Source organism: Lagopus muta, chromosome W (genome assembly GCF_023343835.1).
Source record: "Lagopus muta isolate bLagMut1 chromosome W, bLagMut1 primary, whole genome shotgun sequence".
In the NCBI taxonomy this organism is placed as follows: Eukaryota; Metazoa; Chordata; class Aves; order Galliformes; family Phasianidae; genus Lagopus; species Lagopus muta.
Window position 1 is genome coordinate 3416658 of NC_064471.1, and position 15537 is coordinate 3432194.

Genomic DNA, 15537 nt, shown 5'->3' on the forward strand with positions numbered 1-15537 from the left:
CCCCACAAGCTTCTGAACATCCCACAGAGTTGTAATATGGGGTTTAATTTTTAATCCTTCTGGGATCACCGTTTCAGATCCAAACCTGTATCCCAGGAACTCAATTCCTGGTTCTCTCTGAATTTTTTCTTGTGAAATAACAAATCCAGCAGCAGTAAGCACATTAACTATCTGCTCCTCTAACACTTGCAGCTGGGAATCACTTGGTGCTGCAAGCAACAGGTCGTCCATATAATGAGCAAGCTGACAGCTCGATAGTGACTGTCTTACTGGTTCTATAATTTTGCCTACTACCAATTGACAAATTATTGGAGAGCAAGCCATTCCTTGTGGAAGAACCTTCCACTGAAATCTTTGAGCAGGTCCCTGATTGTTCAGGACCGGGACAGTGAATGCAAAAGCCTCTCTGTCCTGCTCTGCTAGCGGAATAGAAAAGAAGCAGTCCTTAAAGTCAATGACCATCAGGGGCCATCCTTCCGGTATAGCCGAAAGCAGAGGTCCCCCTTGCTGAACCGGACCAAAAGGGATAAGTTGCGCATTGACTGCTCGGAGATCGTGTAACAGTCGGAAGGATCCCGATGCTTTTCGAATTACAAAAACAGGCGTATTCCAACTACTGAGTGACGGTTCTATATGTCCTGCATTAAGTTCTCGTGAAACAATCTGTACAAGCGCTGCTAATTTATCAACAGAAAGGGGCCACTGATCCACCCAAACGGGAGATACATCCCGTTTCCAACGCAACGGAATCGCATATTGCAGCGCTAAATGATGGACAGTGGCCCTTTTCATAAATTTGTCAGTTTTACTCCCATCTCAAAAAGAAAGTCCCTGACAAGTATGGATCCTCCTATTGGTGCTAAAGTAGGAAGGATGATTACATTTTTTTCCATGGTACCATCATCATTGATGATCGCAAGCTCTACCACTCTGTCTGCCTTTCTGGTGGGCACATCGCCCCCCACACCCGCAATCGTTCTCCACATAAAAGTCGCGGGCCACTGCCGAGGCCAGTCATCTTCTGAGATGACAGTAATATCTGCACCAGAATCAAGTAAGGCTACAAAAATTACTGCTTTGGGCACCGATGATGGAAGATCTGGATCCATATATGACATCCTAACCATAACGATTGGTCGTTCTTCTAAATCCATAGTTAATGCCACTGCGGGCGTCGTGCTTTTGGCCCACCTAGGGATGACGGGAAGGAGTCCTGGGCCATTGGCTCCCTCCCTCTCCCGTTTCCCTGCAGTGGGATTCTAAATTTTTTACACTGACGTGCAACATGTCCGGCTCCGCCACATAATTGGCACCGTTTGTCTGATCCTTGCCCCATCTTCTTAGGGCACTGTGCTTTGAAATGGCCACGCTGCCCACACTTAAAACACGGGCCTTTATTCCTTCCTTCCCTGACCCGATTGGCATCTATCATTTCCTGCATGGCGGCTGCTAATCCCTCATTAGTTAATGGTGCAACTTTCTGATGATCTAACACATATTTAATAAGCTCCCCTGGGGTAGTTAGGTTACCCGGTGCTGCTCTGATGATTTGCTGGATGTCTGGCAACGATTTCTGTTTAAGACATTCTATTATGACTGCGGATTGGACCTCTCTTGGGAGATCAGATCCCTCCACTGCGCGAATTAGGCGATTCACAAAATCAGAAAATGACTCAGAGTGGCTCTGCTTTATGTCTGCCCACGGATGCACAGGTTCCGCAACCTTAGCCACTTCTCGCAGGGCTTGGAGGGCTGCCGTTGTAACAGCTGCCAGCTCTCCTGGTCTGAGCATTGCTGCTTGGCCCTCCGGGGATCCCACCATTCCATCTGCCAGGCCCTGAAGACGTACAAGATTAGTTCTCTCGCCTCTGCGCTGGCCATTGGCTGGATGGTGGGGGGTCCCGGTTGGCAGCAGCCACCACAGCTTGAAGTAGTCTATTCCATTCATCATACCATAGGGTGTATTGTACGGGCTCAAGAATAACATGCATAAGATTCACCGCATCATATGGCAAAAGACTAGAAGCCATAAGAGCTTCCACTGCTGCCATAGTAACAGGGGAACGCAGGCCTTTGCTCTTAACTAATTCCGAAAGACGAGTAACCGCTTTGGATTCCAGAGGAACCCAAGCTGGACCCTCTGGTCTTACCACCACCGGCAGAGCGAGAGCGACATCTGCTGGATCTGCGGCCTGTATGTCCTCCCTCACTCGAGCCCAATCAGTGAGGGTAGGCGGGCCCCATGAAGTTGTCGATATGGGACCACGCCCCTCCTGGGTGGACTCCGGGGCCATCCCCGTCGGACCGCTCCCCCCACAGCAAGGCCGGGGACAATCCACGCCCCTCGGGGGGTGGCCACCGTAGCAGGCAGAATCGGGCAGTGGGTGAGTCCCGCCCCCACTGTCGCATTCCACAGGTTGTATCCCAGCCCCTCCAGACATCTCTCCCTTCTCAAGGACCCTCTTATCAACTGTGTTAGAAATTATACTACTTTCCTCCACCGACCCCCCTTCCCCGTTATCTTTATAGGGCTTAAGCGAAGGATATATGCTGCGAGCCGGGTATGGAGGTGGGTCCTCCCTTTTATGGTGTGATTGCTCCTGCTTCACTTCGTTCTTCTTTATCTCCAGGGTCGTTGTTTCTGGTGGGGCCGAAGGAGTCAGTGCCATCTTGCCCTCTGGCGAATCTGTAGGGGAGACAAGACCCCCCCCTGGCCCGAGCCCCAGCAGGTCCCTAGCACGGTCACCTGCAATCTTCTCCTCTTTTGCTTTCTTAAGAGCTGTTAAAATCAATCCCCATACCAAAAACTCTGCTGGTTTCTGAGTAATTAGTGCCCTCTGTGAGAGCGCAGCAGTAAACGAATCCCAATTATTAGGATCATATAAATCAGAAGGGGATGATAGTAATCCCTCCTTCTCCAGCAACAAAAGTGTCACTGATATCTCCTTCTTAGAAGGAACATTTTTCCCGCAATAATTTTTGCATGCATGGAAAATCACCTTTATGACGGCTTCCATAACGCCTCCGGCTGAACATACACCTGGCCTCTTCTGGCGTTTCCCCCCTAGCGTCCTAGGGGAATCTTGGCTCCTTTTCCCGAGCCTCCCGCCTGACGAGGAGTAATGCGCACTCCTCCCCGTCCCCGGGTTTCCACTACTCTGCGGATTTGAATTTACCGCTACCGCAGTGGGATCCTGCTTCCGGCAGGCAGCTGACTCACTCCCAGGAATCACGTCGATCAGGGTCACCACTTGTTGCCGTTCGAGCCCGTTTCGAATTTCCCGGGAGACCGCAGCTTGGCCAATTACCGAGGCGACACCAATATGATGAGCAGCAAATGGCGTTTATTACACGTATACACTACCTTATATACCCTAATTACTTCGTCTACGCCCCCAAGGGGGCACATCACACATCAATCATTAGAGCAGGGAGGGAGCTTAACACATCAGACCCCGCGGGGGGGTCTCGCAGTTTCGCAGTTGCTGACAACACCTTCCCAACAAATTATACTATGCTTCAGGCACTAACAAAAAAGATCCAAGGCCATACCTACAGGGTGCTTCTATCTCTACTCCTTTGATTATTGACACTTTAAATGGTTCACCCTTGGGACCGACTATTTGAAGTTTTTCTGAGGAAACTGAGCATCCCCTGGGCAGCTTTTGGACAGCAGATTTTCTGCCCCGGAGTCCACAAGGAACTCCATTTCCTGGCGCTGAGGACCCACTTTCAATTTTATCAAGGGCTCTATTCCTTTAAGGGTCCCCAGCACATAAAGCCCCTGACCCCACTAATCTTCCTGGAACATATTTTTGTCTTGTATTCGCTTTCTGCAATCTCTTTTATTGTGTCCTATTTTCTGGCAATAAAAACATTCGATTTGCCTCATATACCTAGTCACTTTCTGAATGGGAACTACTGAGTCAAGGCCTGAACCTCTGATTGATCACCTGAGGAGAGCCATGAGTCAGCCAGAGGAGCACAGGTGAAGGCAATTCACCTGCCCTGCCAGAAGGGGTGGAGCCTGGTTCCACTCCTCCTAGACCTATTTAAGAGCTGGCTACAGGGGGGAAAGGTCTTGTTCTGTGATCTTTTCTTGTATTTTTTTTTTTCCTGGGTGAGTCTTGAACACGGGTAAGCTCTTCATCTTTACTGTTTTGGATTCTTTGTCTACTTAATATCTGTTGTTTATTTGCTTTGGTAGCCAGGTAGGCTGTATTTACTTAAATTTATCTCATGTTTTTTCTTTGGAAATTCTATAAATGGGTCTAGAGGGAGAATAATACTTATCTAAAGAAAGTGATTCCAGGGCAGATCCCAGGATTTGTGGTATCCCCCTGTTATGAGCTAGCATTTATCATTGATAAAGGGGGTCTCTTAAACGTTATGTGCAATATCACCCCGTATCGCATGGTGGATTGCTTTCTAGGACTTAGCAAGGTTGTGCTCATCACTAAAGAGAAACAACTGGTTGTCTCCACAGTAGCATGGCCACTATTAAGTGCCTTAAATCATGCGAATATAAGAAATAATATTTCAGAAAATAAAAAAACAAGTTTTGAAAGACTATATTGAGAAACTAGAGCGAGAACTTAGTGTATTAACAGGGAAAAAGCCAATTCTACATCTTCCCGTAGGCCAAGTTGGCAACATTTCAATAGGCGATCACAAGACTATTGAATCAACCGACTCGGTTGAACAGGAGTATAAAAACTCCAAATTGGCTCTTGAATATGCTATTTCTGACTGATCCATTCAAAGTATTTCCTGTCATAACCCAGAAAACAAAGTGCAGGACCAACTAGCAGGGTTGCTGCCTGATCAGTGGCACCCTGCCCAGATTCATTTACATTTAACGGCCCAGCAATACACGGTAACAAAATTGATGGATTTAATAAAGCGATATCGGCTGATGCCTAGAGAAATGGTGCCAGCTTGGTTATTAAGACTGTGGGATTCTCGGGGAGAGGAGAGGTTAAGAACTGTATATAGAGTAGACTGTAACTTACATGGGAGATAAAATGAGGAGAGGAGAGGTCACAGAGGAGAGGAGAGGTTAAGAACTGTATATAGAGTAGACTGTAACTTACATGAGAGATAAAATGAGGACAGGACAGGAGAGGTCATAGAGGACAGGAGAGGTCAGAGAGGAGTGGAGAGGAGAGGTCATAGAGGACAGGAGATGTCATAGAAGAGAGGAGAGGAGAGGTGAAGAACTGTATATAGAGTAGACTGTAACATACATAAGAGATAAAATGAGGAGAGGAGAGGTTAAAAACTGTATACTGAGTAGACAGTAACTTACATGAGAGATGAAATGAGGAGAGGAGAGGTCAAGAACTGTATTTAGAGCAGACTAACTTAAATGAGAGTTAAAATGAGGAGAGGAGGAGTCTTAGAGGACAGGGGATGTCATAGAGGAGAGGTGAGGAGAGGAGAGGTCATAGAGGGCAGGAGATGTCATAGAGGAGAGGAGTGGTGAAGAACTGTATATAGAGTAGACTGTAATGTACATGAGAGATAAATAGAGGAGAGGAGAGTTCATAGAGGACTGGAGATGACATAGAAGAGAGGAGAGGAGAGGTCATAGAGGAGAGTAGAGGTGAAGAACTGTATACAGGGTAGACTGTAACGTACAAGAGAGATAAAATGAGGAGAGGAGGGGTCATAGAGGAGAGGTTATGAGAGAAGAGGAGAGGTCGTAGAGGAGAGGAGAGGTTAAGAACTGTATATATAGCACGCTGTAACTTACATGAGAGATAAAATCCATAGATAAATAGAGGAGAGGTCATAGAAGAGAGGAGAGGTGAAGAGCTGTATATAGTGTAGACTGCTACGTACATGAGAGATAAAATGAGGAGAGGTCATATAGGAGAGGTGTGGAGAGGAGAGGTCATAGAAGAGAGGAGAGGTTAAGAACAGTATATAGAGCATACTGTAACTTACATGAGAGATAGAATGAGGAGAGGTCAGAGAGGAGAGGTCGGAGAGGAGAGATTAAGAACTGTATATAGAGTAGGCTGTAACTTACATGAGAGATAAAATGAGGAGAGGAGAGGACAGGAGAGGAGAGGAGAGGTCATAGAGGCGAGGAGTGGAGAGGAGAGGAGAGGTTAAGAACTGTATATAGAGCAGACTGTAACTTAAATGACAGATAAAATGAGGAGAGGACAGGAGAGGTCATAGAGGACAGGAGAGGTCTTAGAGGAGAGGTTATGAGAGGAGAGGTCATGGGCGAGAGGAGAGGAGAAAAGTGGAAAGGTCATAGAGGTGAGGACAGGAGAGGAGAGGTTAAGAACTGTATGTAGAGTAGACTGTAACTTACATGAGAGAAAAAATGAGGTGAGGAGAGGCGATGAGAGGAGAGGTCATAGAGGACAGGAGATCTCGGAGCGGAGAGGAGAGGAACTGTATATAGAGTAGACTGTAACGTACATGAGAGATAAAATGAGGAGAGGAGAGGTCATAGTGGACTGGAGTTGACATAGAAGAGAGGAGGGGAGAGGTCTTAGAGGAGAGGTGAAGAACTGTATACCGGGTAGACTGTAACGTACATGAGAGATAAAATGAGGAGAGGTTAAGAACTGTATATAGAGTAGACTGTAACTTATATGAGAGAGAAAATGTGGAGAGGAGAGTAGAGGTGAAGAACTGTATATAGAGTAGACTGTAACGTACATGAGAGATAAAATGAGGAGAGGAGGGGAGAGGTCATAGAGGACAGGAGATGTCAGAGAGGAGAGGAGAGGTTATGAGAGGGGAGGTCATAGAGGAGAGGTGAAGAACTGTATGTAGAGTAGACTGTAACATATATGAGAGATAAAATGAGGAGAGGAGAGGTCATAGAGGACAGGAGAGGTCATAGAGGAGAGGAGAGTTTAAGAACTGTATGTAGAGTAGACTGTAACTTTCATGAGAGATAAAGTGAGGAGAGGAGAGGAGATGTAATAGAGGAGAGGAGAGGAAAGGAGAGGAGAGGAGTGGTGAAGAACTGTATATAGAGTAGACTGTAACGTGCATGAGAGATAAAATGAGGAGAGGAGGGGAGAGGAGAGGAGAGGTCATAGAGCACAGGAGATGTCATAGAGGAGAGGAGAGGTGAGGAACTGTATATAGAGTAGACTGTAACTTACATGAGAGATAAAATGAGGAGAGGAGAGGAGGGGAGAGGAGAGGAGAGGTCATAGAGCACAGGAGATGTCATAGAGGGGAGGAGAGGTGAAGAACTGTATATAGAGTAGACTGTAACTTACATGAGAGATAAAATGAGGAGAGGAGAGGTCATAGAGGACAAGAGATGTAATAGAGGACAGGAGATGTCATAGAGCAGAGGAGAGGTGAAGAACTGTATATAGAGTAGACTGTAACGTACATGAGAGATAAAATGAGGAGAGGAGAGAAGAGGTCATAGAGGACAGGAGATGTCATAGAGGAGAGGGGAGGAGAGGAGTGGAGAGGTGAAGAACTGTATATAGAGTAGACTGTAACGTACATGAGAGATAAAACGAGGAGAGGAGGGGAGAGGAGAGGAGAGGTCATAGAGGACAGGAGATGGCATGGAGGAGAGGAGAGTAGAGGTGAAGAACTGTATATAGAGTAGACTGTAACATACATGAGAGATAAAATGAGGAGAGGAGAGGTGATGAACTGTATATACAGTAGACTGTAACGTACATGAGAGGTCAAATGAGGAGAGGAGAGGTCATAGAGGAGAGGAGAGGTGAAGAACCGTATATAGAGTAGACTGTAACGTACATGAGAGATAAAATGAGGAGAGGAGAGGTCATAGAGTAGAGGAGAGGTTAAGAACTGTATGTAGAGCAGACTGTAACTTACATAAGAGATATAATGAGGTGAGGAGAGGAGAGGATATGTTAAGAACTGTATATAGAGTAGACTGTAACTTAGATGAGAGATAAAATAAGGAGAGGAGAGGTGAGGAGAGGTCATAGAGGACAGGAGATGTCACAGAGGAGAGGAGAGGTTAAGAACTGTATATAGAGCAGACTGTAACTTTCATGGGAGATATAATGAGGTTATGAGAGGAGAGGAGAGGAGATGTTAAGAACTGTATATAGAGTAGACTGTAACTTATACGAGAGATAAAATGAGGTGAGGAGAGGAGAGGAGAGGTCATAGAGGAAAGGAGATGGCATAGAGGAGAGGAGAGCTGAAGAACTGTATATAGAGTCGACAGAAACGTACATGAGAGATAAAATGAGGTGAGGAGAGGAGAGGTCATAGAGGACAGGAGATGTCATAGAGGAGAGGTTAAGAACAGGATATAGAGTGGACTGTAACATACATGAGTGATCAATGAGGAGAGGAGAGAAGAGGAGAGGTAAAGAACTGTATACAGAGTGGAATGTATCTTATATGAGAGATGAAATGAGGAGAGGAGAGGAGAGGTTGGAGAGGATAGGAGAGGTGAAGAACTGTATGTAGAGTAGACTGTAACGTACATGAGAGATAACATGAGGGGAGAGGAGAGGAGGGGAGTGGAGAGGAGAGGTCATAGAGGACAGGAGATGTCATAGAGGAGAGGAGAGGTTAAGAACTGGATATAGAGTAGACTGTAACATACATGAGAGATAAATGAGAAGAGCAGAGGAGAGGAGACGTCATAGAGGACAGGAGATGTCATAGAGGAGAGGAGAGGTGAAGAACTGTGTATAGAGTAGACTGTAACTTACATGAGAGATAAAGTGAGGAGAGGAGAGATGAGGAGAGGAGAGGTCATAGAGGACAGGAGATGTCATAGAGGAGAGGAGAGGGGAGGTTAAGAACTGTATGTAGAGTGGACTGTAACTTACATGAGAGATAAAATGAGGAGAGGAGAGGAGAGGTCATAGAGGAACGGAGATGTCAGAGAGGAGTGGAGTGGAGAGGAGAGGTGAAGAACTGTATATAGAGTAGACTGTAACGTACATGAGAGATAAAATGAGGAGAGGAGAGGTCATAGAGGACAGGAGATGGTATAGAGGAGAGGTGAGGAGAGGAGGTGAGAGGAGAGGTGAAGAACTGTATATAGAGTAGACTGTAACGTACTTGAGAGATAAAATGAGGAGAGGAGAGGTGAGTAGAGGAGGTGAGAGGAGAGGAGAGGTAATATAGGACAAGAGATGTCATAGAGGAGAGGTGAAGAACTGTATATAGAGTAGACTGTAACTTACATGAGAGATAAAATGAGGAGAGGAGAAGTGAGGAGAGTTCATAGAGGAACGGAGATGTCGGAGAGGAGAGGAGTGGAGAGGAGAGGAGAGGTGCAGAACTGTATACAGGGTAGACTGTAACGTACATGAGAGAGAAAATGAGGAGAGGAGAGGAGGTAAGAGGAGAGGAGAGTTCATAGAGGACAGGAGATGTCATAGAGGAGAGGAGAGAAGAGGTCATAGAGGACAGGAGATGTTATAGAGGAGAGGAGAGATGAAGAACTGTATATAGAGTAGACTGTAACGTACATGAGAGATAAAATGAGGAGAGGAGAGGTGAGTAGAGGAGGTGAGAGGAGAGGAGAGGTCATAAAGGACAGGAGATGTCATAGAGGAGAGGAGAGGTGAAGAACTGTATATAGAGTAGACTGTAACTTACATGAGAGATAAAATGAGGAGAGGAGAGGAGAGGTGAGGAGGGGTCATAGAGGAGAGGAGAGTTCATAGAGGAGAGGAGAGGATTGGTCATAGAGGAGAGGTTATGAGAGGAGAGGTCATAGAGGAGAGGAGAGGTCAGAGAGGAGAGGTCAGAGAGGAGAGGTCAGAGAGGAGAGGAGAGGTTAATAACTGTATATAGAGTAGACTGTAACATACATGAGAGATAAATGAGGAGAGGAGAGGTTAAGAACTGTATATAGAGTAGACTGTAACTTACATGAGAGATAAAATGAGGAGAGGAGAGGTGAGGAGAGGTCATAGATTACAGGAGATTTCATAGAGGAGAGGAGAGGAGAGGAGAGGGGCTGTGAAAGTAGAAGGAGGAGAGGAGAGGAGAGGGACTCTGAAAGTATAATGAGGAGAGGAGAGGTCATAGAGGAGAGGTTATGAGAGGGGAGAAGAGGTCATAGAAGAGAGGAGAGGAGAGGAGAAGAGAGGTCATAGAGGAGAGAAGAGGAGAGGTCATAGAGGAGAGGAGAGTTCATAGTGGAGAGGAGAGGATTGGTCATAGAGGAGAGGTTGTGAGAGAAGAGAAGAGGTCATAGAGGAGAGGAGAGGGTATAGAGGAGAGGAGAGGTGAGGAGAGGAGAGGTTAAGAACTGTATACAGAGTAGACTGTAACTAACATGAGAGATAAAATGAGGTGAGGAGAGGAGAGGACAGGAGAGGTCATAGATTACAGGAGATTTCATAGAGGAGAGGAGAGATAAAATGAGGAGAGGAGAGGAGCGGTGAAGAACTGTATATAGAGTAGACTGTAACATACATGAGAGATAAATGAGGAGAGGAGAGGAGAGGAGAGGAGAGGAGGGGTCATAGAGGAGAGGAGAGTTCATAGAGGAGAGGATTGGTCATAGAGGAGAGGTTATGAGAGGAGAGGTCAGAGAGGAGAGGTCGGAGAGGAGAGGAGAGGAGAGGTCATAGAGGAGAGGAGAGGTTAATAACTGTATACAGAGTAGACTGTAACATACATGAGAGATAAAATGAGGAGAGGAGAGATGAGGAGAGGAGAGGTCATAGAGGACAGGAGATGTCATAGAGGAGAGGAGAGTGGAGGTTAAGAACTGTATGTAGAGTGGACTGTAACTTACATGAGAGACAAAAAAGAGGAGAGGAGAGGTCATAGAGGAACGGAGATGTCAGAGAGGAGTGGAGAGGACAGGAGAGGTGAAGAACTGTATATAGAGTAGACTGTAACGTACATGAGAGATAAAATGAGGAGAGTAGAGGTCATAGAGGACAGGAGATGTCGGAGAGGAGAGGAGAGAAGAGGTCATAGAGGACAGGAGATGGCATAGAGGAGAGGTGAGGAGAGGAGAGGAGGTAAGAGGAGAGGAGAGGTGAAGAACTGTATATAGAGTAGACTGTAAAGTACTTGAGAGATAAAATGAAGAGAGGAGAGGTGAGTAGAGGAGGTGAGAGGAGAGGAGAGTTCATAAAGGACAGGAGATGTCATAGGGGAGAGGAGAGGTGAAGAACTGTATATAGAGTAGACTGTAACTTACATGAGAGATAAAATGAGGAGAGGAGAGGAGGGGTGAGGAGAGTTCATAGAGGAACGGAGATGTCGGAGAGGAGAAGAGTGGAGAGGAGAGGAGAGGTGAAGAACTGTATATAGAGTAGACTGTAACGTACATGTGAGATAAAATGAGGAGAGGAGACGAGAGGAGGTAAGAGGAGAGGAGAGTTCTTAGAGGACAGGAGATGTCATAGAGGAGAGGAGAGTAGAGAAGAGGTCATAGAGGACAGGAGATGTCATAGAGGAGAGGAGAGGAGAGATGAAGAACTGTATATAGAGTAGACTGTAACGTACATGAGAGATAAAATGAGGAGAGGAGAGGAGAGGAGAGGTCATAGAGGAGAGGTTGTGAGAGAAGAGAAGAGGTCATAGAAGAGAGGAGAGGAGAGGAGAGGGCATAGAGGAGAGGAGAGGTGAGGAGAGGAGAGGTTAAGAACTGTATATAGAGTAGACTGTAACATGAGAGATAAAATGAGGTGAGGAGAGGAGAGGAGAGGTCATAGATTACAGGAGATTTCATAGAGGAGAGGAGAAGAGAGATAAAATGAGGAGAGGAGGGGAGGGGAGTGGAGAGGAGGGGAGGGGAGAGGTGCGGAGAGGAGAGGTGCGGAGAGGAGAGGAGAGCAGAGGTTAAGAACTGTATATAGAGTAGACTGTAACTTATATGAGAGATAAAATGAGGAGAGGAGAGGAGAGGAGAGGAGAGGAGCCGTGAAAGTAAAAGGAGGAGAGGAGAGGTTAATAACTGTATATAGAGTAGACTGTAACATACATGAGAGATAAGTGAGGAGAGGAGAAGAGAGGAGAGTTTAAGAAATGCATATAGAGTAGACTGTAACTCATATGAGAGATAAAATGAGGAGAAGAGAGGAGAGGAGAGGAGAGTTTAAGAACTGTATATAGAGTAGACTGTAACTTACATGAGAGATAAAATGAGGTGAGGAGAGGACAGGAGAGGAGAGGTCATAGATTACAGGAGATTTCATAGAGGAGAGGAGAGATAAAATGAGGAGAGGAGAGGAGAGGTGAAGAACTGTATATAGAGTAGACTGTAACGTACATGAGAGATAAAATGAGGGGAGGAGAGGAGAGGAGAGGAGAGGTTAATAACTGTATATAGAATAGGCTGTAACATACATGAGAGATAAATGAGAAGAGGAGAGGAGAGGGGCTGTGAAAGACGAAGGAGGAGAGGAGAGGAGAGGAGAGGAGAGGGACTCTGAAAGTAGAATGAGGAGAGGAGAGGAGAGGGACTCTGAAAGTAGAATGGGGAGAGGAGAGGAGAGGAGAGGAGAGGGACTCTGAAAGTAGAATGAGGAGAGTAGAGGAGAGGAGAGGTCATAGAGGAGAGGTCATAGAGGAGAGGAGAGGTTAATAACTGTATATAGAGTAGACTGTAACATACATGAGAGATAAATGAGGAGAGTAGGTGAGAGGAGAGTAGGTGAGAGGAGAGTAGGTGAGAGGAGAGGAGAGGAGAAGAACTGTATATAGAGTAGACTGTAACGTACATGAGAGATAAAATGAGGAGAGGAGAGATGAGGAGAGGAGAGGTCATAGAGGACAGGAGATGTCATAGAGGAGAGGAGAGGTGAAGATCTATATATAGAGTAGACTGTAACGTACATGAGAGATAAAATGAGGAGAGGAGAGGTCATAGAGGACAGGATATGTCGGAGAGGAGAGGAGAGAAGAGGTCATAGAGGACAGGAGATGGCATAGAGGAGAGGTGAGGAGAGGAGAGGAGGTAAGAGGAGAGGAGTGGTGAAGAATTGTATACAGAGTAGACTGTAAAGTACTTGAGAGATAAAACGAGGAGAGGAGAGGAGAGGAGGTAAGAGGAGAGGAGAGTTCATAGAGGAACAGAGATGTCGGAGAGGAGTGGAGAGGAGAGGAGAGGTGAAGAACTGTATACAGAGTAGACTGTAACGTACATGAGAGATAAAATGAGCAGAGGAGAGGAGAGGAGGTAAGAGGAGAGGAGAGTTCATAGAGGACAGGAGATGTCATAGAGGAGAGGAGAGGAGAGAAGAGGTCATAGAGGACAGGAGATGTCATAGAGGAGAGGAGAGAAGAGATGAGGAGTGGTGAAGAACCGTATATAGAGTAGACTGTAACGTACATGAGAGATAAAATGAGGAGAGGAGAGGTCATAGAGGACAGGAGATGTTGGAGAGGAGAGGAGAGGAGAGATGAAGAACTGTATATAGAGTAGACAGTAATTTATAAGAGAGATAAAATGAGGAGAGGAGAGGAGGTAAGAGGAGAGGAGAGGTCATAGAGGACAGGAGATGTCATAGAGGAGAGGAGAGAAGAGATGAGGAGAGGTTAAGAACTGTATATAGAGTAGACTGTAACGTACGTGAGAGATAAAATGAGGAGAGGAGGGGAGGGGAGAGGAGAGGAGTGGAGAGAAGAGGAGGGGAGAGGAGAGGTTAAGAAATGTTATAGAGTGGACTGTAACTTACAAGAGAGATAAAATGAGGTGAGGAGAGGAGAGGAGAGAAGAGGTCATAGAGCATAGGAGATGGCATCGAGGAGAGGAGAGGTTAAGAACTGGATATAGAGTAGACTGTAACATACATGAGAGATAAATGATAAGAGGAGAGGAGAGGTTAAGAACTGTATATAGAGTAGACTGTAACTTCCATGAGAGATAAAATGAGGTGAGGAGAGGAGAGGTCATAGAGGACAGGAGATGTCGTAGACGAGAGGTTAAGAACTGGACATAGAGTAGCCTGTAACATACATGAGAGATAAATGAGAAGAGGAGAGGAGAGGTTAAGAACTGTATATAGAGTAGACTGTAACTTACATGAGAGATAAAATGAGGTGAGGAGAGGAGAGGAGAGGTCATAGAGGACAGGAGATGTCATAGAGGAGTGGAGAGGAGAGGTCATAGAGGAGAGGAGAGGAATGGTCATAGAGGAGAGGTTATGAGAGGAGAGGTCATATAGGAGTGGAGAGGAGAAAAGAGGAGAGGGTAAGAACTGTATATAGAGCAGACTGTAACGTACATGAGAGATAAAATGAGGAGAGGAGAGGTTAAGAACTGTATATAGAGTGGACTGTAACTTACATGAGACATAAAATGAGGTGAGGAGAGGAGAGGTGAAGAACTGTATATAGAGTAGACTGTAACGTACATGCGAAATAAAATGAGGAGAGGAGAGGATAGGAGAGGAGAGGAGAGGTGAGGTCATAGAAGAGAGGAGAGGAGAGTAGAGGTTAAGAACTGAATATAGAGTAGACTGTAATTTATAAGAGAGATAAAATGAGGTGAGGAGAGGAGAGGAGAGGAGGGGTCATAGAGGAGAGGAGAGGTCATAGAGGAGAGGTCATAGAGGAGAGTAGAGGAGAGGGTAATAACTGTATATAGAGTAGACTGTAGCATACATGAGAGATAAATGAGGAGAGGAGAGGAGCGGAGAGGTTAAGAACTGTATATAGAGTGGAATGTAACTTACATGAGAGATAAAATGAGGTGAGGAGAGGAGAGGAGAGGTCATAGATTACAGGAGATTTCATAGAGGAGAGGAGAGGAGAGATAAAATGAGGAGAGGAGAGGGGAGGTGAGGAGAGGGACTCTGAAAGTAGAATGAGGAGCGGAGAGGAGAGGGGAGGAGAGGTCATAGAGGAGAGGTTGTGAGAGAAGAGAAGAGGTCATAGAAGAGAGGAGAGGAGAGGGCATAGAGGAGAGGAGAGGTGAGGAGAGGAGAGGTTAAGAACTGTATATAGAGTAGACTGTAACTTATATGAGAGATAAAATGAGGTGAGGAGAGGAGAGGTCATAGAGGAGAGGAGGGGAGGGGAGAGGTGCGGAGAGGAGAGGAGAGGTGAAGAACTGTATATAGAGTAGACTGTAACGTACTTGAGAGATAAAATGAGGAGAGGAGAGGTGAGTAGAGGAGGTGAGAGGAGAGGAGAGGTAATATAGGACAAGAGATGTCATAGAGGAGAGGAGAGGTGAAGAACTGTATATAGAGTAGACTGTAACTTACATGAGAGATAAAATGAGGAGAGGAGAAGTGAGGAGAGTTCATAGAGGAACGGAGATGTCGGAGAGGAGAGGAGTGGAGAGGAGAGGAGAGGTGCAGAACTGTATACAGGGTAGACTGTAACGTACATGAGAGATAAAATGAGGAGAGGAGAGGAGGTAAGAGGAGAGGAGAGTTCATAGAGGACAGGAGATGTCATAGAGGAGAGGAGAGAAGAGGTCATAGAGGACAGGAGATGTTATAGAGGAGAGGAGAGATGAAGAACTGTATATAGAGTAGACTGTAACGTACATGAGAGATAAAATGAGGAGAGGAGAGGTGAGTAGAGGAGGTGAGAGGAGAGGAGAGGTCATAAAGGACAGGAGAT

At 45.9% G+C, this 15537-nt stretch overlaps 1 protein-coding gene across 1 annotated transcript; it reads right to left on the reverse strand.

The window, feature by feature from the left end:
- Positions 1 to 461: 461 nt before the first annotated feature.
- On the reverse strand, positions 462 to 2669 carry LOC125686390 (endogenous retrovirus group K member 10 Gag polyprotein-like). The gene is made up of 4 exons (XM_048930310.1): positions 1911 to 2669; positions 1332 to 1873; positions 1125 to 1191; positions 462 to 581 (listed from the first exon to the last, which is right to left on the reverse strand). Exons 1-4 carry the CDS (start codon positions 2667 to 2669, stop codon positions 462 to 464), a joined length of 1488 nt encoding a protein of 495 aa, XP_048786267.1.
- Positions 2670 to 15537: the final 12868 nt, after the last annotated feature.